A 26130-nucleotide genomic window follows, 5' to 3' on the forward strand; every position below is an offset into this window, starting at 1 on the left:
CTTTGTATGTACTTAACCATTGAATGTTAAAATATACAAAAGTGTATGCAATCATACTATTCCTTTAATGTTGTACTTTAAAATAAAATTGTGTTATATGGCAAGTAGTAGCCTTCTTTAACCCTTTCACGACATGCGCAGTAATAGTACGTCCGACGTCAGGTCCCCCGCTTTGATGTGCGCTCCGGCGGTGAGCCCACATCAAAGTCACAACATGTCAGCTGTTTTGTACAGCTGACATGTGCGCGCAATAGCGGCGGGTGAAATCGCAATTCACCCGATGCTATTAACCTGTTAAATGCCACTGTCAAACGCAGACAGCGGCATTTAACTATCGCATCCGGCCGGAAATGACATCATCGCCGACCCCTGTCACATGATCGGGGGTCGGCGATGTGTCAGGACAGTAACCATAGAGGTCCTTGAGACCTCTATGGTTACTGATGCCGGCCTGCTGTGAGCGCCACCCTGTGGTCGGCGCTCACAGCACACCTGCATTTCAGCTACATAGCAGCGATCTGATGATCGCTGCTATGTAGCTGAGCCGATCAAGTTGTGCCAGCTTCTAGTCTCCCATGGAGGCTATTGAAGCACGGCACGAGTAAAAAAAAAAAATGTTTTTAAAAATATGAAAAAAATATAAAAAATATAAAAGTTTAAACCACCCCCACACCCCATCCTAAATAAAACAATAAAAAAAAATCAAACCTACACGTATTTGGTATCGCCGCATTCAGAATCGCCCGATCTATCAATAAAAAAAAAGCATTAACCTGATCGCTAAACAGCGTAGCGAGAAAAAAATCCAAAACGCCAGAATTATGTTTTTTTTGGTCGCCGCGACATTGCATTAAAATGCAATAACGGGCGATCAAAAGAACGTATCTGCGCCAAAATGGTATCATTAAAAACATCAGCTCGGCACGCAAAAAATAAGCCCTCACCTGACCCCAGATCACGAAAAATGGAGAAGCTTCGGGTATCGGAAAATGGCGCAATTTTTTTTTTTTTAAGCAAAGTTTTGAATTTTTTTCACCACTTGGATAAAAAATAACCTAGACATGTTTGGTGTCTATGAACTCGTACTGACCTGGAGAATCATAATGGCAGGTCAGTTTTAGCATTTAGTGAACCTAGCAAAAAAGCCAAACAAAAAACAAGTGTGGGATTGCACTTTTTTTGCAATTTCACCGCACTTGGAATTTTTTTCCCATTTTCTAGTAAAAGACATGGTAAAACCAATGGTGGTGTTCAAAAGTACAACTCGTCCCGCAAAAAATAAGCCCTCACATGGCCATATTGACGGAAAAATAAAAAAGTTATGGCTCTGGGAAGGAGGGGAGCGAAAAACGAAAACGCAAAAACGAAAAAGGGCCGCGGCATGAAGGGGTTAAAGCCGTATCCGAAACTTAGTGTTAAAAACTTGGCAATACAGGGGCTGCTGGGGCCATCATACAGAGTAAGAGGATACTGGGGCCATCATATAAAGTGGGATGCTGCTGGGGGCCATCATACAGAGTGGGGGCTGCTGGGGGCCGTAATACAGAGTGGGGAACTGCTGGGGGCCATAATACAGAGTGGGGGCTGCTGGGGGCCATCATACAGAGTGGGGGCTGCTGGGGGCCATCATACAGAGTGGGGGCTGCTGGGGGCCATCATACAGAGTGGGGGCTGCTGGGGGCCGTAATACAGAGTGGGGGCTGCTGGGGGCCATCATACAGAGTGGGGAACTGCTGGAGGCCATAATACAGAGTGGGGGTTGCTGGGGGCCATCATACAGAGTGGGGAACTGCTGGAGGCCATAATACAGAGTGGGGGCTGCTGGGGGCCATCATACAGAGTGGGGAACTGCTGGAGGCCATAATACAGAGTGGGGGTTGCTGGGGGCCATCATACAGAGTGGGGAACTGCTGGAGGCCATAATACAGAGTGGGGAACTGCTGGAGGCCATAATACAGAGTGGGGAACTGCTGGGGGCCATAATACAGAGTGGGGGCTGCTGGGGGCCATCATACAGAGTGGGGAACTGCTGGAGGCCATAATACAGAGTGGGGGTTGCTGGGGGCCATCATACAGAGTGGGGAACTGCTGGAGGCCATAATACAGAGTGGGGAACTGCTGGAGGCCATAATACAGAGTGGGGAACTGCTGGAGGCCATAATACAGAGTGGGGGCTGCTGGGGGCCATCATACAGAGTAAGAGGATACTGGGGCCATCATATAAAGTGGGATGCTGCTGGGGGCCATCATACAGAGTGGGGGCTGCTGGGGGCCGTAATACAGAGTGGGGGCTGCTGGGGGCCATCATACAGAGTGGGGGCTCCTGGGGGCCATCATACAGAGTGGGGGCTGCTGGGGGCCATCATACAGAGTGGGGGCTGCTGGGGGCCATCATACAGAGTGGGGAACTGCTGGAGGCCATCATACAGAGTGGGGAACTGCTGGAGGCCTTAATACAGAGTGGGGGCTGCTGGGGGCCATCATACAGAGTGAGGAACTGCTGGAGGCCATGATACAGAGTGGGGGGCTGCTGGGGGCCATCATACAGAGTGGGGAACTGCTGGAGGCCATAATACAGAGTGGGGAACTGCTGGAGGCCATAATACAGAGTGGGGAACTGCTGGAGGCCATAATACAGAGTGGGGAACTGCTGGAGGCCATAATACAGAGTGGGGAACTGCTGGGGGCCATCATACAGAGTGAGGAACTGCTGGAGGCCATAATACAGAGTGGGGAACTGCTGGAGGCCATAATACAGAGTGGGGAACTGCTGGAGGCCATAATACAGAGTGGGGAACTGCTGGAGGCCATCATACAGAGTGGGGAACTGCTGGAGGCCTTAATACAGAGTGGGGGCTGCTGGGGGCCATCATACAGAGTGAGGAACTGCTGGAGGCCATGATACAGAGTGGGGAACTGCTGGGGGCCATCATACAGAGTGAGGAACTGCTGGAGGCCATAATACAGAGTGGGGAACTGCTGGAGGCCATAATACAGAGTGGGGAACTGCTGGAGGCCATAATACAGAGTGGGGAACTGCTGGAGGCCATAATACAGAGTGGGGAACTGCTGGAGGCCATAATACAGAGTGGGGAACTGCTGGGGGCCATCATACAGAGTGAGGAACTGCTGGAGGCCATGATACAGAGTGGGGGGTTGTTGGAGGCATTAATGCAGAGTGGGGAACTGCTGGGGGCCATAATACAGAGTGGGGGCTGCTGGGGGCTATCATACATAGTGGGGGTTGCTGGAGGCCTTAATGCAGAGTGGGGGGCTGCTGGAGGCCATCATACAGAGTGGGAAACTGCTGGAGGCCTTAATACAGAGTGGGGAACTGCTGGGGGCCATTATACAGAGTGGGGAACTGCTGGAGGCCATCATACAGAGTGAGGAACTGCTGGAGGCCATGATACAGAGTGGGGGGCTGCTGGGGGCCATCATACAGAGTGGGGAACTGCTGGAGGCCATCATACAGAGTGAGGAACTGCTGGAGGCCATAATACAGAGTGGGGGCTGCTGGGGGCCATCATACAGAGTGGGGAACTGCTGGAGGCCATGATACAGAGTGGGGGGCTGCTGGGGGCCATCATACAGAGTGGGGAATTGCTGGAGGCCATAATACAGAGTGGGGAACAGCTGGAGGCCTTAATACAGAGTGGGGGCTGCTGGGGGCCATCATACAGAGTGGGGAATTGCTGGAGGCCATAATACAGAGTGGGGGGATGCTGGAGGCCTTAATACAGAGTGGGGGCTGCTGGGGGCCATCATAAAGAGTGAAAGGATACTGGGGGCGATCATACAGAGTGAGAAACTGCTGGAGGCCATAATACAGAGTGGGGAACTGCTGGAGGCCATAATACAGAGTGGGGGCTGCTGGGGGCCATTATACAGAGTGGGGAACTGCTGGAAGCTATAATACAGAGTGGGGGGTTGCTGGAGGCCATAATACAGAGTGGGGAATTGCTGGAGGCCATAATACAGAGTGGGGAACTGCTGGGGGCCATCATACAGAGTGGGGAACTGCTGGAAGCTATAATACAGAGTGGGGGGTTGCTGGAGGCCATAATACAGAGTGGGGTACTGCTGGAGGCCATAATACAGAGTGAGGAACTCCTGGAGGCCATAATACAGAGTGAAAGGATACTGGGGGCCATCATACAGAGTGAGGAACTGCTGGAGGCCATAATACAGAGTGGGGAACTGCTGGAGGCCATAATACAGAGTGGGGGCTGCTGGGGGCCATTATACAGAGTGAGGAACTGCTGGAGGCCATGATACAGAGTGGGGGCTGCTGGGGGCCATTATACAGAGTGGGGGCTGCTGGGGGCCATCATACAGAGTGGGGGCTGCTGGAGGCAATCATACCGAGTGGGGGCTGCTGGGGGCCATAATACAGAGTGGGGGCTGCTGGAAGCTATAATACAGAGTGGGGGGTTGCTGGAGGTCATGATACAGAGTGGGGAACTGCTGGAGGCCATAATACAGAGTGGGGGCTGCTGGAGGCCATGATACAGAGTGGGGAACTGCTGGAGGCCATGATACAGAGTGGGGAACTGCTGGAGGCCATGATACAGAGTGGGGGATGCTGGGGGCCATCATACAGAGTGGGAGGCTGCTGTAGGCCATCATACAGAGTGGGGAACTGCTGGAGGCAATCATACAGAGTGGGGAACTGCTGGATGCCATAATACAGAGTGGGGGCTGCTGGGGGCCATAATACAGAGTGGGGGCTGCTGGAAGCTATAATACAGAGTGGGGGGTTGCTGGAGGTCATGATACAGAGTGGGGAATTGCTGGAGGCCATGATACAGAGTGGGGAACTGCTGGATGCCATAATACAGAGTGGGGGCTGCTGGGGGCCATAATACAGAGTGGGGGCTGCTGGAAGCTATAATACAGAGTGGGGGGTTGCTGGAGGTCATGATACAGAGTGGGGAACTGCTGGAGGCCATAATACAGAGTGGGGGCTGCTGGAGGCCATAATACAGAGTGGGGGCTGCTGGGGGCCATAATACAGAGTGGGGGCTGCTGGAAGCTATAATACAGAGTGGGGGGTTGCTGGAGGTCATGATACAGAGTGGGGAACTGCTGGAGGCCATAATACAGAGTGGGGGCTGCTGGAGGCCATGATACAGAGTGGGGAACTGCTGGAGGCCATGATACAGAGTGGGGAACTGCTGGATGCAATAATACAGAGTGGGGGCTGCTGGGGGCCATAATACAGAGTGGGGGTTGCTGGAGGCCATCATACAGAGTGGGGAACTGCTGGAGGCCATGATACAGAGTGGGGGTTGCTGGAGGCCATAATACAGAGTGGGAAACTGCTGGAGGCCATGATACAGAGTGGGGAACTGCTGGAAGCTATAATACAGAGTGGGGGGTTGCTGGAGGCCATAATACAGAGTGGGGAACTGCTGGAGGCCATAATACAGAGTGAAAGGATACTGGGGGCCATCATACAGAGTGAGGAACTGCTGGAGGCCATAATACAGAGTGGGGAACTGCTGGAGGCCATAATACAGAGTGGGGGCTGCTGGGGGCCATTATACAGAGTGGGGGCTGCTGGGGGCCATCATACCGAGTGGGGAACTGCTGGAGGCCATCATACCGAGTGGGGAACTGCTGGAGGCCATAATACAGAGTGGGGGCTGCTGGGGGCCATTATACAGAGTGAGGAACTGTTGGAGGCCATGATACAGAGTGGGGAACTGCTGGAGGCCATCATACCGAGTGGGGAACTGCTGGAGGCCATAATACAGAGTGGGGGCTGCTGGAAGCTATAATACAGAGTGGGGGGTTGCTGGAGGCCATGATACAGAGTGGGGAACTGCTGGAGGCCATAATACAGAGTGGGGGCTGCTGGGGGCCATCATACCGAGTGGGGAACTGCTGGAGGCCATGATACAGAGTGGGGAACTGCTGGATGCCATAATACAGAGTGGGGGCTGTTGGGGGCCATAATACAGAGTGGGGGTTGCTGGAGGCCATAATACAGAGTGGGGAACTGCTGGAGGCCATAATACAGAGTGGGGAACTGCTGGAGGCCATGATACAGAGTGGGGAACTGCTGGAGGCCATGATACAGAGTGGGGGATGCTGGGGGCCATCATACAGAGTGGGGGCTGCTGGGGGCCATCATACAGAGTGGGGAACTGCTGGAGGCCATAATACAGAGTGAAAGGATACTGGGGGCCATCATACAGAGTGAGGAACTGCTGGAGGCCATAATACAGAGTGGGGAACTGCTGGAGGCCATAATACAGAGTGGGGGCTGCTGGGGGCCATTATACAGAGTGGGGGCTGCTGGGGGCCATCATACCGAGTGTGGAACTGCTGGAGGCCATCATACCGAGTGGGGAACTGCTGGAGGCCATAATACAGAGTGGGGGCTGCTGGGGGCCATTATACAGAGTGAGGAACTGTTGGAGGCCATGATACAGAGTGGGGAACTGCTGGAGGCCATCATACCGAGTGGGGAACTGCTGGAGGCCATAATACAGAGTGGGGGCTGCTGGAAGCTATAATACAGAGTGGGGGGTTGCTGGAGGCCATGATACAGAGTGGGGAACTGCTGGAGGCCATAATACAGAGTGGGGGCTGCTGGGGGCCATCATACCGAGTGGGGAACTGCTGGAGGCCATGATACAGAGTGGGGAACTGCTGGATGCCATAATACAGAGTGGGGGCTGTTGGGGGCCATAATACAGAGTGGGGGTTGCTGGAGGCCATAATACAGAGTGGGGAACTGCTGGAGGCCATAATACAGAGTGGGGAACTGCTGGAGGCCATGATACAGAGTGGGGAACTGCTGGAGGCCATGATACAGAGTGGGGGATGCTGGGGGCCATCATACAGAGTGGGGGCTGCTGGGGGCCATCATACAGAGTGGGAGGCTGCTGTAGGCCATCATACAGAGTGGGGAACTGCTGGAGGCAATCATACAGAGTCGGGGGCTGCTTGAGGCCATCATACAGAGTGAACGGATACTGGGGGCCATCATACAGAGTGAAAGGATACGGGGGGCCATCATGCAGAGTGGGAGGATACTGGGGACCATCAAAGTGGGGGGTTGCTGGGGGCCATCATACAGAGTGGGGGGCTGATGGGGGCCATCATACAGAGTGAAAGGATACTGGGGGCCATCATGCAGAGTGGGAGGATACTGGGGACCATCATACAGAGTGGGGGGCTGATGGGGGTCATCATAAAGAGTTGAAGTAGAAAATCTGGAGAGCAAATAAAGAGCAAATAGAGTCTTAACTGGATAAAAACATGTTTTGCATCGCAGAGAGGTACACTTACCTTGTTTTGCTGCAACTAAGCAACATGTAAAAAGCATGGATCTGATGCTGCAGGACACGGGTCCAGAGACCGAGGATAATGGTGAAACCAGGTGTTTGTGTCCAAATCTGTGCTGCTGATAAGGACGATATTCTTCAAAGCTTTATTTCAAACAGGTTAAGTCAACGAGTGTCGAGATCATGCAGGACAAAACCTTACCACTCTGTATGATGGCCCCCAGCAGCCCCCCACTCTGTTTGAAATAAAGCTTTGAAGAATATCGTCCGCTATTCAGCTTTATCAGCAGTGTAGATTTGGACGCATACACCCGGTTTCACCATCATACAGAGTGGGAGGATACTGGAGGCCATCATACAGAGTGGGGGCTGCTGGGGGCCATCATACAGAGTGGAGGGCGGCTGGGGGCCATCACACAGAGTGTGGGGGCTGCTGGGGCCATCATAGAGAATGGGGGGCTGCTAGAGGCCAACATACAGAGTGGGGGACTGCTGGAGGCCATCATACAGAGTAGGAGGATACTGGAGGCCATCATACAGAGTGGGGGCTGCTGGGGGCCATCATACAGAGTGGAGGGCAGCTGGGGGCCATCATACAGAGTGTGGGGGCTGCTGGGGCCATCGTACAGAGTGTGGGGGCTGCTGGGGCCATCATAGAGAATGGGGGGCTGCTAGAGGCCAACATACAGAGTGGGGGACTGCTGGAGGCCATCATACAGAGTAGGAGGATACTGGAGGCCATCATACAGAGTGGGGGCTGCTGGGGGCCATCATACAGAGTGGAGGGCGGCTGGTGGCCATCACACAGAGTGTGGGGGCTGCTGGGGCCATCGTACAGAGTGTGGGGGCTGCTGGGGCCATCATAGAGAATGGGGGGCTGCTAGAGGCCAACATACAGAGTGGGGGACTGCTGGAGGCCATCATACAGAGTGGGGAACTGCTGAAGGCCATCACACAGTGTGGGGGCTGCTGGAGGCCATCATAGAGAGTGGGGGGTTGCTGGAAGCCTTCATACAGAGTGGGGGGGCTGCTGGGGGACATAATACAGAGTGGGAGGCCATCATACAAGGTGGGGGCTACTGGGATCCAATATCCAGTATAGGGGACTACTGGAGGTCGTCATACAGTGTGTAGGAGCTACTGGGTTCTGTGGCGCCCTTGGGGTCCAGTCACCACAGAGGTACTGCACCTCACCCAGAGGTGTGGTATCCCACTCTCAGGTAAGGAGGGAGCACTACCCAGGACTCTAACACTCACATACAACACACACCTGTTCAGTCGGGGCACCTGGGCGTACCCTTAGGGAGGAAGACCTCATCCCAGGCTGGACAGGAATGGGTGGTGGGAGTAGGTGGGGTAGGTAGAGTAGGGGAGGAGCTAATTAGGAGGGAAAGTTAGTCAGATTCAGAGGAGAAGAGGAGCTAAGTAGATGTGAGGGTCTGCAGCTCCTGACAGCTTGAAGAGAGAAAAGAGAGGGAGAGATTGAAAGAAGCTCCCAGGAGGACAGAAGGGGTCCTAGGGGCACGGGAAGTGCACAAACCACCCGTTGGACCCGTATCCAGATGTGGAGGGACCAGGTCGCAGGTAGGGGACCGGCCCCAACTTAGTGGAATACTTCAAGTTCAGCTAAGAACCCGGAGGCTGTGGCTTTTGCAAGAAGAACACACATCCACCCATACTTCGCCAAAAAGGCAGCCGTATAGAATCCAAGGGACTCAGAGAACATCGCCCGACCAGGTTCGTGGCTGCTGGCTTGGGACTCTGTGGGTTAGGCACTGGGCAGGAGAAGTGGAAGCAAGCGTTGTGAGATGGCCAGAGAAAGACATACGAAAGGAGTCCTGGAGAGGTGCATCCCAATGTACCTGGGAGTTTGCTGGACCACTAACCTGAAGAACACAGCATCAGACTGACGTTTGTGGACTGGAAAACTGTGAGTAAAAGTGGAAACTGCATCTTACTGTGTCCTTGCGTTATTCCTACAACACCTGCCCGACCTACCACAACCACCATTATCTCATCACTTATACATACAGTTGCCCTGGGGTTTAGCTCTGCCTGTGGAGAGCTGTACCAACTCTGCTGCATCACCATCAGCCCCAGCGGACTCTGAAGCAGCGTCGGCTAACACCTTTGTTGCCGAGTACCACAGGTGGCGTCACCAACAATCTCCTATAAACTTTATTTCCCCTTTATTTCACCTTTAATTGGATGCCCAGGGCCACGGACCGGGTCACTGCTGCCGTGACAACATCCCCTTTAAGAACTGTTCGAACCGGCCCAGCCCGAGTACCCCACTGCCCTTGGGGGCACTCCAGTTCCATCATACAGAGTGGGAGGACACTGGGGGCCATCATATTGAATGTGGGGCTACTGGGGTCCATCATGCAGTTTATGGGGGCTACTGCACACATGGGGCATTATTACTTTCTAGGGGGCAAAATAAGGGCACTGTTTTGTAGTGCATTTGCACATGACATTAATAATTTCTAGAGGTCTGTTTTATCAATTAACTGGCACAGAGGGAGCATTTTACTTTGTAGGAGGCACAAAGGTGGGCAATATTATGTGGGGCACTAGGAGGAGCAGTAATGGGGTCACTTATGCAGCGGTGGCTCAGTATTGGGGTATCAGCAGGATGAGGTCTCAAATGTGTCTTTGCCGTAATCTCAACGATGAAGCTGTAGGAGAAATCAGTGCAATATATACATGTGGATATATATATATACTGTAAATATATATAAATAGATATATATACAGTATGCCCGACTAATCCATCTCTGTCCTCGCTACTCCTCCGCCTCCCCCCTCTGCAAATCTCTTCACTGGCTCCCATTCCCTCATCGTATCCGGTTCAAATTACTAATACTGACCTACAAAGCCATCCATAACCTGTCTCCTCCATGTATCTCTGAACTAATCTCCAAATATCTTCCCTCACGTAATCTCTGGTCCTCCCAAGACCTCCTTCTCTCCTCCACAGTTATTCGCTCCTCACCCAACCGCTTCCACGACTTCTTCCGAATATCCCCATCCTCTGGAATTCTGTGCCCCAACACGTCCGACTATCAACCACATTCGGATCCTTCAGACAGAACCTGAATGCGGGGGCCCGGCCGTTATGGGACGGAGGCCCCTTGACTGGCCGGCCAGTTTGGTTAAATTCCCTCTCTTCTTCGTTTCTCCGGTGAGGACAAATAAGGGGTTAGTGAAGGTTTCTCTGAAGTTGATGAGTGTGGGGCTGGCAACGTCATTTCCGGTGGGTTCGTTCGTATAAAAGGCGGCGCCGGAAATGCTCCGGCCTCTTTGAACGGGAGAGCCACTGAGCTAAATACCCTCCCTCCCATGTTGGTTTGGTTATATGATAATTGGTGGTGTGTTTAATTGGTTTAATTTAGGTTTATGAAGTCGCAGCGGTTGGTGGAAGAACAATACGGGAACATGTGTAGGGAGTCCGGCGGCATAACCCCACAGAAAATTCCGGTGGTTAATAGAGAGCTGCGACCTTAACCCGCCAACAAAAAGGGGTGGTTTATATATATAAAAGATGAGAGCTGTTTGCATAGTTACTCTCCAATAAGGTTTTGAATGGTTTATTAAGTGTAGTCTCCTTTGTTCGCGTCGAGAGAAAAGGTGAAGAGTTTTTCAGGTCCGGGCAGTCTACCCACCTCTTCAGAAAAGCCTACAGCCTGCACTGACCCCGCTGCCTCCTCATCACTATCGGAGCTACCGCCTCACCAACACCGGAGCTCCTGTAACCCTCAACCTACTGTCTCCTTCCCCACCATCCTGTAGAATGTGAGCCCGCAAGGGCAGGGTCCTCGCCCCTCTGTATCAGTCTGTCATTGTTAGTTTACTGTAAGTGATATCTGTAATTTGTATGTAACCCCTGCTCATGTACAGCACCATGGAATCAATGGTGCTATAGAAATAAATACTACTAATAATAATATGCATGTGGTAATATCCTGAAGAAGAAGTAACTGGTACTTTGAAACGAATAGAATAAACCACCATCTTTTATTTTGTCATATCTGGATTAATGCTTTATTCACAGCGCGGATAATATCCACTTTCCACTAAACTCTGTGCCGTAATCTCTGCAGTCCTGGCTGGAAACGTTATGGTAGTCTGGAAAAGATGGCCAAAGTTAATGGCTCAGAAAGAACGTCAGCTGTAAGTCACCATCTATGACTGTACCTAGATCTCTTACATGTTCCACAGGACTGGAATCTCCCACTACATGGTCATCATCATGGTCATGGTCATCATACGGCGGTAATATCAGAGCTAATTTTTGCTAGAGATTTTCAGTAACAGCACAGTTATCTGCTGAGGTTCCCCCATAATCACGATTAGGGGGCACCACCACAGTTGTCCAGGCTTCCCTGGTTAAGGGCCCACTCGGATGTTTTGCTCCCCCACTGAGCTGAGCCTTTAGATAGGCCTCTGGCTTGATGGGAAATAAGTCTGGGGAAGTTGCAGCCATGGGGACACATTCAGGCGAATGAGGAACATGCGACCACGCGCTGCCATGTGGAGAAATAGCTCCTAGGACACGTCTGAAAAGTGACATGCCAAGGCACGTAATGGCGGAGATTTCTGCACGTGGGGCTCACACTCGATACTGAATAAATAAAGATGCTTTTAAAATGTTTTTCCATGTTTTCATCATGTACTGTGTAATTCCCCATCTAGATAATGTATTATGTACTGCGCAAAAAGGAAAAAATAGAGTCCACACACCTTCAGTACTAAATTAGGGCAAAGGTGAACAAATGCGCTATGTGGCCAATATACAGACACATACGCGATGTGTCAGCTCTGCGACTAATGAATACATGAACACAATATTGCTGCAAACTTTAAAAAACGCAAAGGTACTTGTCATAGAGGAAATCAAAATCCATAAGACATCTCCAAAAGTAAAAGAGCTGACACTCAAATACTTTTGAAGTAGAATTACATATGGAACATCTTGGACTAAGTAGATCTAAGGGGAAGAGAAAGTAATTAAACAAGGGAACTAGCAAGAGAGATAAAGCTATAACCTCTTTGAAGCTGGGACTCCCTGTAGTGTACAGGTAATTAAACTGGAAAGATCTTCCATGGGAATACAGAACCCAAAAGGAGGGTGTTTACAAGAGAAGTGTGCTTTCCCACGCACATAGCTTCAATTTACACAGACTGTAGTCAACACAGTTCCAGGGTACAGAAAGGAATATTGGGGTTTGTATCGATCTGATATTTGTGGGATATAGAGTTCCAGTACTGTATTAAAGGTACAAACAAGACGTATTTACTCACATCACCATGGGACCACTAGAATCCCTACAATTGAATAACAGGCTGATAGATGATGCGAACCAGGTCATATTTGGTCTGTATGTACAGGTAAAATGACAATAGAAAATATGACCTCAATATCTGCCTAGCTTTCTGGATTAAATCTATAGCTCTGTTCCTCTTGCACTATAAACCACACACCTGAAGCCATATGCTACCTGTAATGGGTGCCCAATCGGCCTGTAAAATGATTGGTGGTGGCAGTGAGTAGTTACTTTTGTTATTGCGGAGCTGGCAGTGACCCTATGGGGGGGGGGGGTATATATAAATATATTCCATGCGTTGGATTCTGGGTGTATATACCACTCACTGAGATTTCCCAAATAACTGGTCTAGTATTGGAACAGCAGCGGTCTCATTCATCACTCGTCATACAATTGCGTAATTTTTCTGGCAATTAGAAGCACTGGAGTTATGTTCCCTTAACAAAAAGATAACAGCCAGTGGATGAGCGCTACCCCAACCCCCGGCTGTGATATTTGACAGGACTTAACATTTTTTGCTCAAAGAGCGCAAAAGCCTCCAACCACGTCAAGGTGACCTTTTAATATGAAAGATGGGTGGGTAGGGGTGCTGTATTTTTTCTTCTTTTTGTCTTTTTTTTATGCAGTACATATCGAGGGGTGTAGTCCCTCCAGGGCCCAGCTCCTTAACCACCCATCTTCCTCACATAAGCTTTTTATTGCGAGCTATGCCTGGGTTACTTTTCACTCCCATAGACATAAGGCAAGAGATTAAGTGTTTGAGGACCATCCATATTAAAAGGTCTCGGTGACGTGGTAAAAGGCTTTTGGGCTCTTTAGGTTTAGGTTTTTAACATTTTGAGCAATATTGGAGTTCCTGTATTCATTAGTCACACTGTGCTGATGCATCGTGTATGATCATGTATTATGTGGTACATGTGATATCTGTCACATTACACATCATACACTGACTTCAGGATATTATTACTGTGCTACTTCCCATCTAGACTTTGCATTATGTTTTTATGTGTTAAATATCCCCTACTTCTGACTTATCCACTGGCCAGCCACCTTTTTATGTCAGTCAACCCTTGACCTGTCCCCTACTCCTGTTTTCCATCCCATGAACCGGTTCACTACTCCTCTCCTCTATCCCATGACCAGTTCCCTAATCATGTCCTCCATCCCATGACCGGTTCACTACTCCTGTACTCCATCCCATGACCAGTTCCCTCTCCTCTCCTCTATCCCATGACCAGTTGCCTAATCATGTCCTCCATCCCATGACCAGTTCCCTCTCCTGTCATCCATCCCATGACCAGTTCCCTCTCCTGTCATCCATCCCATGACCAGTTCACTACTCATGTCCTCAATCCCATGACCAGTTCACTACTCATGTCCTCCATCCCATGACCAGTTCCCTCTCCTGTCATCCATCCCATGACCAGTTCCCTAATCATGTCCTCCATCCCATGACCAGTTCCCTCTCCTGTCATCCATCCCATGACCAGTTCACTACTCATGTCCTCAATCCCATGACCAGTTCCCTCTCCTGTCATCCATCCCATGACCAGCTCACTACTTATGTCCGCCATCACATGACCAGTTCCCTCTCCTGTCATCTATCCCATAACCAGTTCACTACTTATGTCCGCCATCACATGACCGGTTCCCTACTCCTGTACTCCATCCCATGACCAGTTCCCTCTCCTGTTATCCATCCCATGACCAGTTCCCTCTCCTGTCATCCATCCCATGACCAGTTCACTACTTATGTCCTCCATCCCATGACCAGTTCCCTCTCCTCTCCTCTATCCCATGACCAGTTCCCTAATCATGTCCTCCATCCCATGACCAGTTCACTACTCATGTCCTCCATCCCATGACCAGTTCCCTCTCCTCTCCTCTATCCCATGACCAGTTCCCTAATCATGTCCTCCATTCCATGACCAGTTCCCTCTCCTGTTATCCATCCCATGACCAGCTCACTACTTATGTCCGCCATCCCATGACCAGTTCCCTCTCCTGTCATCCATCCCATGACCAGTTCACTACTCATGTCCTCAATCCCATGACCAGTTCCCTCTCCTGTCATCCATCCCATGACCAGCTCACTACTTATGTCCGCCATCACATGACCAGTTCCCTCTCCTGTCATCTATCCCATGACCAGTTCACTACTTATGTCCGCCATCACATGACCGGTTCCCTACTCCTGTACTCCATCCCGTGACCAGTTCCCTACTTCTGCCCCTTGTCCTCTGTCCAGTTCCCTATTTCAGCCTCCTGAACAGCCCCCCCCCCCCTCCCCTTATACTTTCCCCCTGACCAGTTTACTACTCCCACAACCTGTCCCGGAGGTGGACCCTGTGTGCCACAGACCTTGCCGCACCATGGGTATGATGTACCTCTCTCTCCAGCTGTGGTAATGCTGCACATGGCGGCTCATACGACAGAGGGGTTGAGGGGTTTATCCACGATTTCTGAGGTAAATCCTCCCTCCAGCTGTCCACAAACTCCTCGATGTTCTCCGTCACCTTATCTGCAAAGCAGCAAGAACAAGAGAAAATAAAAGGTAATAATCTGCCTCCTGTGATAGATATATATGAAATAGAGAGATATGAGGCAGACAATGTATAGATAATTGCGCACCATAGCTTGTCACCAGATCATCATGGGGAATCCAGTTATTATTTCCACATAGTCCCCGGGTTCTTCCGACATACTCCGGGCTCATCTTTAGATAAATGGCAGAAATTCCATCCCAGGTCAAGGAGAAAATGTACAGCAGAGTGACAATGGTATATTCGGAGAGACTCTGTATCTTCAAGGCTCCGCTAACATACGGTAGTTGAACCCTGGGGGAAGACACATTTAGGTTGTGCCAGATCCAAATTTCACCCTCCACCCACGAGGAAATCACTCACCTGAGGTTATTGATGAGAACAATACGGTTCTGTAACGTCACCTCCACTGAGCCACCAAAATACAAAGTGACGGAGCGAGCACATGAGTACGGGCGGGAGGAGCAGGATGGGTCATTTTGCACCTGTCACAGGTAATCAGTCAAGTCACATCAGGATTTAAGCACATAACACCAGTATGAAGGGCCGATCATTTCTAGGTTCCACATCATTCTATCATCAAGTGTGAAGACTATGGGTGTCATTATGCTGTTGGGATGGTGTGTCGGTGTATAAGGGGCATTTTTGTTGACATCATACTCTATGGGAGCCATGAAAGAGATGTTGTAGTGGATTAGAACGCTAACTAAGAAGCTTCAATAGAAGGAAAATTGTTGTGTAATTACTAAAAATACGAATCCCTCGACCTCTCTGTAAATGTTAGAAGGTATGCACTTTTGTGACTGTGCCAATGCACCATAACACCACCTGCTTCACCAAATTCACTGCTCAAAAAAATAAAGGGACCACTTAAACAACACAATGTAACTCCAAGTCCATCACATTTCTGTGAAATCAACCTAGCCAGTTGTCAAGCAACACCGATTTGTGAATCAATTTCTCCTGCTGTTGTGTAAATGGAACAGACAACAGGTAGAAATGATCGGCAATTAGCAAGACACCCCTATAAAGGTCTGGTTCTGCAGGGGGTGACCACAGAGCATTTCTCTGTTCTCATCCTTTTTGGCTGTCGTTTTGGACACTTTTGCATTTTGTCATTGCTCTCGCCCTGAGAGGTACAGTAGCATGAGACAGAAGTTGCTCAGGTAGAGCAGCTCATCCAGGATGGCACATCAATGCAAGCTGTGGCAAGAAGTGTAGCTGTGTCTGTCAGCACAGTGTACAGAGGATGTAGCGGATACCAGGAGACAGGCCAGTACACCAGGAGATATGGCCCATAGGAGGCAACAACTCAGCAGCAGGACCGTTACCTCCTCCTTTGTGAAAGGAGAAACAGGAGGAGCAGTGCCAGAGCCCTGCAAAATGTCCTCCAGCAGGCCACTAACATCAATGTGTCTGCTCATATTGTCAGAAACAGATTCCATGAGGGTGATATGAGGGCCCAACATCCACAAGGGCAATTTGCATTTGCCACAAAACATTGGCAGATTGGCAGAGTCAACATTGGTTCCCTGTGCTCTTCACGGATGAGAGCTGGATCACAGTAAGCACATGTGAAAGACGTGACAGAGTCTGGAGACGCCGTGGAGAACGTTCTGCTGCCTGCAATATCCTCCAGCATGACCGGTTTGGAGGAGGGTCAGTAATGGTGTGGGGAAACATTTCTGCAGTGCCGTGCATCCCTCTATGTGCTAACCAGAAATACCCTGACTGCTATTAGGTACTGGGATGAGATCCTCAGACCCATTGTGAGACCATATGCACTGGGCTCTGGGTTCCTTCCGACGCATGACAATGCTAGGCCTCGTGTGGCTGAAGGGAGTCAGAAGTTCCTACATGATGAAGGCATTGATTCTATGGACTGGCCTGCATATTCTCCAACCCTCAATCTAATCGAGCACATCTTGGACCTCATGTTTCGTTTCATGCACCAACGCCACGTTGCACCACAGACTGTCCAGGAGTTGACTGATGCTTTAATCCAGGTCTGGTAGGAGATCCCTCAGGAGAACATTCGTCACCTCATCAGGAGCATGCCCAGGGAGATCATACAGGCACGTGGAGGCCACACACACCACTGAGCAGCATTTCCTATTCTTGAGGTATTTGCACTGACATTGGATCAGTGCAGTTTGATTTTACACTTTGATTTTGAGTATCTTACCAAAACCATACCTCCATAGCATATTATTCGTAATTTACATTGATAATTTATATGCTTTTTGGTTCTCAATGAATTCCACTATGTAATGAATACATTTTTGAAACTGGAATATTTCATTCAGTGATATTTAGGATGTGGCATTTTAGTGTTCCCTTTATTTTTTTGAGCAGTGTATACTTTAGAGGAGAGAGGCCCAATTAGGACTTGTAGTGTGGTATGATTTCTATGTCATGAGAGTTGCCATCACTGGTAGAATGGCTCAAGCTGGAGAGATCTAGGGAGAAGCTGCCATCACTGAGAGGAAACTGGAAAAATTGCTCCATATGCAGCAAACCTTGGCAAACTGCGGCCCGCAGGTCACATCCAGCCATCTGGCTGTTCTAGTTCAACCCACAGACTGAGACAGCTGAAATGCTGAAACAGTGGCTCAAGTGCCGCACCATGCCTTTGCACATTGCCTGTCCGCTGCCACCCTTTGTCAGCTACAAGCATTATCGAGATGCAGACAGCTTTGAATATATTAGTGGAGGACGGCGCCACCAGCTCCTTCTTCCACCAATCAATGTGTGAGACAGCAGACGCGATGATATTACATTATCGCATCACCTATGCATAGAGCCAGACCGGAACAGAGTACCAGTGAAACACATTGCCTGTCCGCTGCCACCCTTTGTCAGCTACATCGCATTATCGAGATGCAGACAGCTTTGAATATATTAGTGGAGGACGGCGCCACCAGCTCCTTCTTCCACCAATCAATGTGTGAGACAGCAGACGCGATGATATTACTTTATCGCATCACCTATGCATAGAGCCAGACCAGAACAGAGTACCAGTGGAACACATTGCCTGTCCGCTGCCACCCTTTGTCAGCTACATCGCATTATCTAGATGCAGACAGCTTTGAATATATTAGTGGAGGACGGCGCCACCAGCTCCTTCTTCCACCAATCAATGTGTGAGACAGCAGACGCTATGATATTACTTTATCGCATCACTTATGCATAGAGCCAGACCGGAACAGAGTACCAGTTGAATGGGAGAAAGGTGAGCATGTGTTTTTTTTCATATGTGTATAGGATGTTTACATGTGGGGGCTCATACTGTATATGAGGCTACGTCGGGGTTCGTAATGTATATAGGAGGCTATATAAGGGCTCATACTGTATATAGTGAGGCAATGTGGGGGATCATACTTTATATAGGAGGCTATATGGGGGCTCATACTGTATATAGTGAGGCAATGTGGGAGCTCATACTGTATATAGGAGGCTATGTGGGGGCTCATACTGTATATAGTGAGGCAATGTGGGGGATCATACTTTATATAGGAGGCTATGTGGGGGCTCATACTGTATATAGTGAGGCAATGTGGGAGCTCATACTGTATATAGGAGGCTATGTGGGGGCTCATACTGTATATAGTGAGGCAATGTGGGGGATCATACTTTATATAGGAGGCTATGTGGGGGCTCATACTGTGTATAGGAGGCTTTGTGGGTGCTCATACTGTATATAGGAGGCTTTGTGGGTGCTCATACTGTATATAGGAGGCTTTGTGGGTGCTCATACTGTATATAGAAGGCTATGTGGGGGCTCATGCTGTATATAGGAGGCTTTGTGGGTGCTCATACTGTATATAGAAGGCTATGTGGGGGCTCATGCTGTATATAGGAGGCTTTGTGGGTGCTCATACTGTATATAGAAGGCTATGTGGGGGCTCATGCTGTATATAGGAGGTTTTGTGGGTGCTCATATTATATATAGGAGGCTATGTGGGGGCTCATGCTGTATATAGGAGGCTATGTGGGGGCTCATACTGTATATAGTGAGGCAATGTGGGGGCTCATACTGTATATAGGAGGCTATGTGGGGTCTCAAGCTGTATATAGGAGGCTATGTGGGGGCTCATGCTGTATATAGGAGGCTTTGTGGGTGCTCATATTATATATAGGAGGCTATGTGGGGGCTCATGCTGTATATAGGAGGTTTTGTGGGTGCTCATACTGTATATAGCAGGCTTTGTGGGTGCTCATGCTGTGTATAGGAGGCTTTGTGGGTGCTCATACTGTATATAGGAGGCTATGTGGGGGCTCATACTGTATATAGGAGGCTATGTGGGGTCTCAAGCTGTATATAGGAGGCTATGTGGGGGCTCATGCTGTATATAGGAGGCTTTGTGGGTGCTCATATTATATATAGGAGGCTATGTGGGGGCTCATGCTGTATATAGGAGGTTTTGTGGGTGCTCATACTGTATATAGCAGGCTTTGTGGGTGCTCATGCTGTGTATAGGAGGCTTTGTGGGTGCTCATACTGTATATAGGAGGCTATGTGGGGGCTCATACTGTATATAGGAGGCTATGTGGGGGCTCATGCTGTATATAGGAGGCTTTGTGGGTGCTCATATTATATATAGGAGGCTATGTGGGGGCTCATGCTGTATATAGGAGGTTTTGTGGGTGCTCATACTGTATATAAGAGGCTTTGTGGGGCTCATACTGTATACATGAGGCTATGTGGGGGCTCATACTGTGTATAGGAGGCTTTGTGGGTGCTCATACTGTATATAGGAGGCTTTGTGGGTGCTCATACTGTATATATGAGGCTATGTGGGGTCTCATGCTGTATATAGGAGGCTATGTGGGGGGATGAAACTGTATACTGAAGGCTATATGGGGCTGTGGGTTCATCCTGTATATATGGAGGCAATGTGGGGGCTCCTACAATGTATAGAGAGGCAATGTGGGGCTCATATTGTATATAGGAGGCTGTGGTGGCTCATACTTATATTGAAGGGTATGTGCGGCTCATACTGTATATGGGGGCTATGTGGGGGCTCATACTGTATACAGGGAGGCAATGTGGGGGCTCATACTGTATACAGGGAGGCAATGTGGGGGCTCATACTGTATATAGTGAGGCAATGTGGGGGCTCATACTGTATACATAAGGCTATGTGGGGCGCATACTGTATATAGGAGGCTATATGGGGGCTCATACTGTATATAGGAGGCTATGTGGGGGCTCATACTGTATATAGTGAGGCAATGTGGGGGCTCATACTGTATATAGTGAGGCAATGTGGGGCTCAATCTGCATATAGTGAGGTAATGTGGGGCGCATACTGTATATAGGAGGCTATGTGGGGGCTCATACTGTATATAGTGAGGCAATGTGGGGCTCAATCTGCATATAGTGAGGTAATGTGGGGCGCATACTGTATATAGGAGGCTATGTGGGGGCTCATACTGTATATAGTGAGGCAATGTGGGGCTCAATCTGCATATAGTGAGGTAATGTGGGGCGCATACTGTATATAGGAGGCTATGTGGGGGCTCATACTGTATATAGTGAGGCAATGTGGGGCTCAATCTGCATATAGTGAGGTAATGTGGGGCGCATACTGTATATAGGAGGCTATGTGGGGGCTCATACTGTATATAGTGAGGCAATGTGGGGCTCATACTGCATATAGTGAGGTAATGTGGGGTGCATACTGTATATAGGAGGCTATGTAGGGGCTCATACTGTATATAAGGAGGCAATGTGGGGGCTCATACTATATCTAGGAGGCTATGTAGGGGCTCATACTGTATATAGTGAGGCAATGTGGGGGCTCATACTGTATATAGTGAGGCAATGTGGGGGCTCATACTGTATACATAAGGCTATGTGGGGCGCATACTGTATATAGGAGGCTATATGGGGGCTCATACTGTATATAGGAGGCTATGTGGGGGCTCATACTGTATATAGTGAGGCAATGTGGGGGCTCATACTGTATATAGGAGGCTATGTGGGGTCTCAAGCTGTATATAGGAGGCTATGTGGGGGCTCATGCTGTATATAGGAGGCTTTGTGGGTGCTCATATTATATATAGGAGGCTATGTGGGGGCTCATGCTGTATATAGGAGGTTTTGTGGGTGCTCATACTGTATATAGCAGGCTTTGTGGGGGCTCATGCTGTGTATAGGAGGCTTTGTGGGTGCTCATACTGTATATAGGAGGCTATGTGGGGGCTCATACTGTATATAGGAGGCTATGTGGGGGCTTATACTGTATATAGGAGGCTATGTGGGGGCTCATGCTGTATATAGGAGGCTTTGTGGGTGCTCATATTATATATAGGAGGCTATGTGGGGGCTCATGCTGTATATAGGAGGTTTTGTGGGTGCTCATACTGTATATAGCAGGCTTTGTGGGTGCTCATGCTGTGTATAGGAGGCTTTGTGGGTGCTCATACTTTACAGTATATAGGAGGCTATGTGGGGGCTCATACTTTACAGTATATAGGAGGCTATGTGGGGGCTCATACTGTGTATAGTGAGACATATCTCATGCTGTATATAGGAGGTTTTGTGGGTGCTCATACTGTATATAAGAGGCTTTGTGGGGCTCATACTGTATACATGAGGCTATGTGGGGGCTCATACTGTGTATAGGAGGCTTTGTGGGTGCTCATACTGTATATAGGAGGCTTTGTGGGTGCTCATACTGTATATATGAGGCTATGTGGGGTCTCATGCTGTATATAGGAGGCTATGTGGGGGGATGAAACTGTATACTGAAGGCTATATGGGGCTGTGGGTTCATCCTGTATATATGGAGGCAATGTGGGGGCTCCTACAATGTATAGAGAGGCAATGTGGGGCTCATATTGTATATAGGAGGCTGTGGTGGCTCATACTTATATTGAAGGGTATGTGCGGCTCATACTGTATATGGGGGCTATGTGGGGGCTCATACTGTATACAGGGAGGCAATGTGGGGGCTCATACTGTATATAGTGAGGCAATGTGGGGGCTCATACTGTATACATAAGGCTATGTGGGGCGCATACTGTATATAGGAGGCTATATGGGGGCTCATACTGTATATAGGAGGCTATGTGGGGGCTCATACTGTATATAGTGAGGCAATGTGGGGGCTCATACTGTATATAGTGAGGCAATGTGGGGCTCAATCTGCATATAGTGAGGTAATGTGGGGCGCATACTGTATATAGGAGGCTATGTGGGGGCTCATACTGTATATAGTGAGGCAATGTGGGGCTCAATCTGCATATAGTGAGGTAATGTGGGGCGCATACTGTATATAGGAGGCTATGTGGGGGCTCATACTGTATATAGTGAGGCAATGTGGGGCTCATACTGCATATAGTGAGGTAATGTGGGGTGCATACTGTATATAGGAGGCTATGTAGGGGCTCATACTGTATATAAGGAGGCAATGTGGGGGCTCATACTATATCTAGGAGGCTATGTAGGGGCTCATACTGTATATAGTGAGGCAATGTGGGGGCTCATACTGTATATAGTGAGGCAATGTGGGGGCTCATACTGTATACATAAGGCTATGTGGGGCGCATACTGTATATAGGAGGCTATATGGGGGCTCATACTGTATATAGGAGGCTATGTGGGGGCTCATACTGTATATAGTGAGGCAATGTGGGGCTCATACTGCATATAGTGAGGTAATGTGGGGTGCATACTGTATATAGGAGGCTATGTAGGGGCTCATACTGTATATAAGGAGGCAATGTGGGGGCTCATACTATATCTAGGAGGCTATGTAGGGGCTCATACTGTATATAGTGAGGCAATGTGGGGGCTCATACTGTATATAGTGAGGCAATGTGGGGGCTCATACTGTATACATAAGGCTATGTGGGGCGCATACTGTATATAGGAGGCTATATGGGGGCTCATACTGTATATAGGAGGCTATGTGGGGGCTCATACTGTATATAGTGAGGCAATGTGGGGGCTCATACTGTATATAGTGAGGCAATGTGGGGGCTCACACCATATATATGAGGCTATGTGGGGCACCTACTGTATATAGGAGGCTATGTGGGGGCTCATACTGTATACAGGGAGGCTATGTGGGGGCTCATACTGCATATAGTGAGGCAATGTGGGGGCTCATACTGTATATAGGAGGCTATGTGGGTGCATACTGTATATAAGGAGGCAATGTGGGGGTTCATACTATATATAGTGAAGCAATGTGGGGCTCATACTGCATATAGTGAGGTAATATGGGGGCTCACTGTATATATGAGGCCATGTGGGGTGCATACTGTATATAGAAGACTATGTTGGGGCTCATACTGTATATAGGGAGGGTATGTGGGGCGCATACTGTATATAGGAGGCTATGTGGGGCGCATACTGTATATAGGGAGGCTATGTGGGGCGCATACTGTATATAGGAGGCTATGTAGGGGCTCATACTGTATATAAGAAGGCTATGTGGGGCGCATACTGTATATAGGAGGCTATGTGGGGCACATACTGTATATAGGAGGCTATGTAGGGGCTCATACTGTATATAAGGAGGCAATGTGGGGCGCATACTGTATATAGGGAGGCTATGTGGGGCGCATACTGTATATAGGAAGCTATGCAGGGGCTCATACTGTATATAAGGAGGCAATGTGGGGCGCATACTGTATATAGGAGGGCTATGTGGTGGCTCATACTGTATATAAGGAGGCAATGTGGTGGCTCATACTATATATAGGAGGCTATGTGGTGGCTCATACTATATATAGGAGGCTATGTGGTGGCTCATACTATAAATAGGAGGCTATGTAGGGGCTCATACTGTATATAAGGAGGCAATGTGTTGGCTCATACTATATATAGGAGGCTATGTGGGGCTCATACTGTGTATACGAGGCTATGTCTGGTTCATACTGTATACAGGAGGCTGTGTGATCGCTAATACGGTATACAGGGAATCTCATGGCTTTCAGTATCACCTCTATGCTGATGACACACAGATCTACATCTCTGGACCAGATATCACCTCCCTACTAACTAGAATCCCTCAATGTCTGTCCACTATTTCATCCTTCTTCTCCGCTAGATTTCTGAAACTTAACATGGACAAAACAGAATTCATCATCTTTCCCCCATCTCACGCGACCCCCCCAACGAACCTATCCATTACAGTAAGTGGCTGCCCACTCTCCCCAGTCCCACAAGGTCGCTGCCTCGGGGTAATCCTTGACACTGATCTCTCCTTCAAACCACATATCCAAGCCCTTTCCACTTCCTGCCGACTTCAACTCAAAAATATTTCACGAATCCGTACATTCCTCAACCAAGAATCTGCAAAAACCCTAATCCATGCCCTCATCATCTCCTGCCTTGACTACTGCAACCTCCTGCTCTGTGGCCTCCCCTCTAACACTCTCGCACCCCTCCAATCTATTCTAAAACTCAGCTGCCCGACTAATCCACCTGTCCCCCCGCTATTCCCCGGCCTCTCCCCTCTGTCAATCCCTTCACTGGCTCCCCATTGCCCAGAGACTCCAGTACAAAAGCCTAACCATGACATACAAAGCCATCCACAACCTGTCTCCTCCATACATCTGTGACCTCGTCTCCCGGTACTTACCTACACGCAACCTCCGATCCTCACAAGACCTCCTTCTCTACTCCCCTCTTATCTCCTCTTTACACAATCGTATACAAGATTTCTCCCGTGCTTCCCCCCTACTCTGGAACCCTCTACCACAACACATCAGACTCTCGCCTACCATCGAAATCTTCAAAAAGAGCCTGAAGACCTACCTCTTCCGACAAGCCTACAACCTACAGTAACCATCGATCGACCAAACTGCTGCATGACCAGCTCTATCCTCACCTACTGTATCCTCACTCATCCCTTGTAGATTGTGAGCCCTCGCGGGCAGGGTCCTCTCTCCTCCTGTATCCTCACCCATCCCTTGTAGATTGTGAGCCCTCGCGGGCAGGGTCCTCTCTCCTCCTGTACCCTCACCCATCCCTTGTAGATTGTGAGCCCTCGCGGGCAGGGTCCTCTCTCCTCCTGTATCCTCACCCATCCCTTGTAGATTGTGAGCCTTCGCGGGCAGGGTCCTCTCTCCTCCTGTATCCTCACCCATCCCTTGTAGATTGTGAGCCCTCGCGGGCAGGGTCCTCTCTCCTCCTGTATCCTCACCCATCCCTTGTAGATTGTGAGCCCTCGCGGGCAGGGTCCTCTCTCCTCCTGTACCAGCTGTGACTTGTATTGTTTAAGATTATTGTACTTGTTTTTATTATGTATACCCCTCCTCACATGTAAAGCGCCATGGAATAAATGACGCTATAATAATAAATAATAATAATAATAATAATAATAATGTGTGCGGGCTCATATAGTATATAAAGGGATGTAAGCACACTTAATTCTGGCAAATATTAAGTGATACAATTAATATTAATATACTATAATTATAATTAATTTGTTAATATTAATATTGAACATAATTCATTTCAGCCTATTGGTTCAGCCCTCTAAAACAGTCATGGTTTCTCATGTGGCCCCTCTGGAAAATAAATGGCTCCCTCCTGATATGGAGGGATCTGGGGAGCAGTAGTGTCCTCAAGTCGTCCATTATCACAGATCACTCACACATATTTTCCGTTGTATATACTGACTGCCGCTGACCCTGAGTACCCAGTCTGAGAGCAGGTCTCTTGCTACCAGAAAATGGTGCAATGTACAAAAGCCAATGAGATGCAATGAGCATTATATCACGTCCATGTTATTTACTCAGATTGGTGATCAGTGCATTACGCACCATATCTAATGTACACAGAGGATCTCATGGTCAGCACCCGGCATACTCGGGGAAGTGCCAGGGCCCTGGGCAGGCGGGGGGCCCACTCGCCGTCGAGGACACCTGCGCACTATGGGGGCTTGGTGTCTGTGCTAGTGCAGACACGCGCGAGTGGGCCCCTCCGCTTGATCAGAGTCC

The 26130-nt window shown here is 49.2% G+C and overlaps 1 protein-coding gene across 1 annotated transcript in view; it reads right to left on the minus strand.

The window, feature by feature from the left end:
* OTOG (otogelin) overlaps positions 1 to 26130 on the minus strand; it is a 1016637-nt gene that overhangs the window by 747118 nt on the left and 243389 nt on the right. The window contains exons 7-9 of the mRNA XM_077292284.1: positions 15532 to 15653; positions 15257 to 15462; positions 15013 to 15146 (exon numbers count right to left, since the gene is read on the minus strand). Coding sequence (XP_077148399.1) covers positions 15013 to 15146; positions 15257 to 15462; positions 15532 to 15653 — 462 coding nt within the window. The remainder of the gene's footprint in view (positions 1 to 15012; positions 15147 to 15256; positions 15463 to 15531; positions 15654 to 26130) is intronic.

Source organism: Ranitomeya variabilis, chromosome 2 (assembly GCF_051348905.1).
Source record: "Ranitomeya variabilis isolate aRanVar5 chromosome 2, aRanVar5.hap1, whole genome shotgun sequence".
NCBI classification, from domain to species: Eukaryota; Metazoa; Chordata; class Amphibia; order Anura; family Dendrobatidae; genus Ranitomeya; species Ranitomeya variabilis.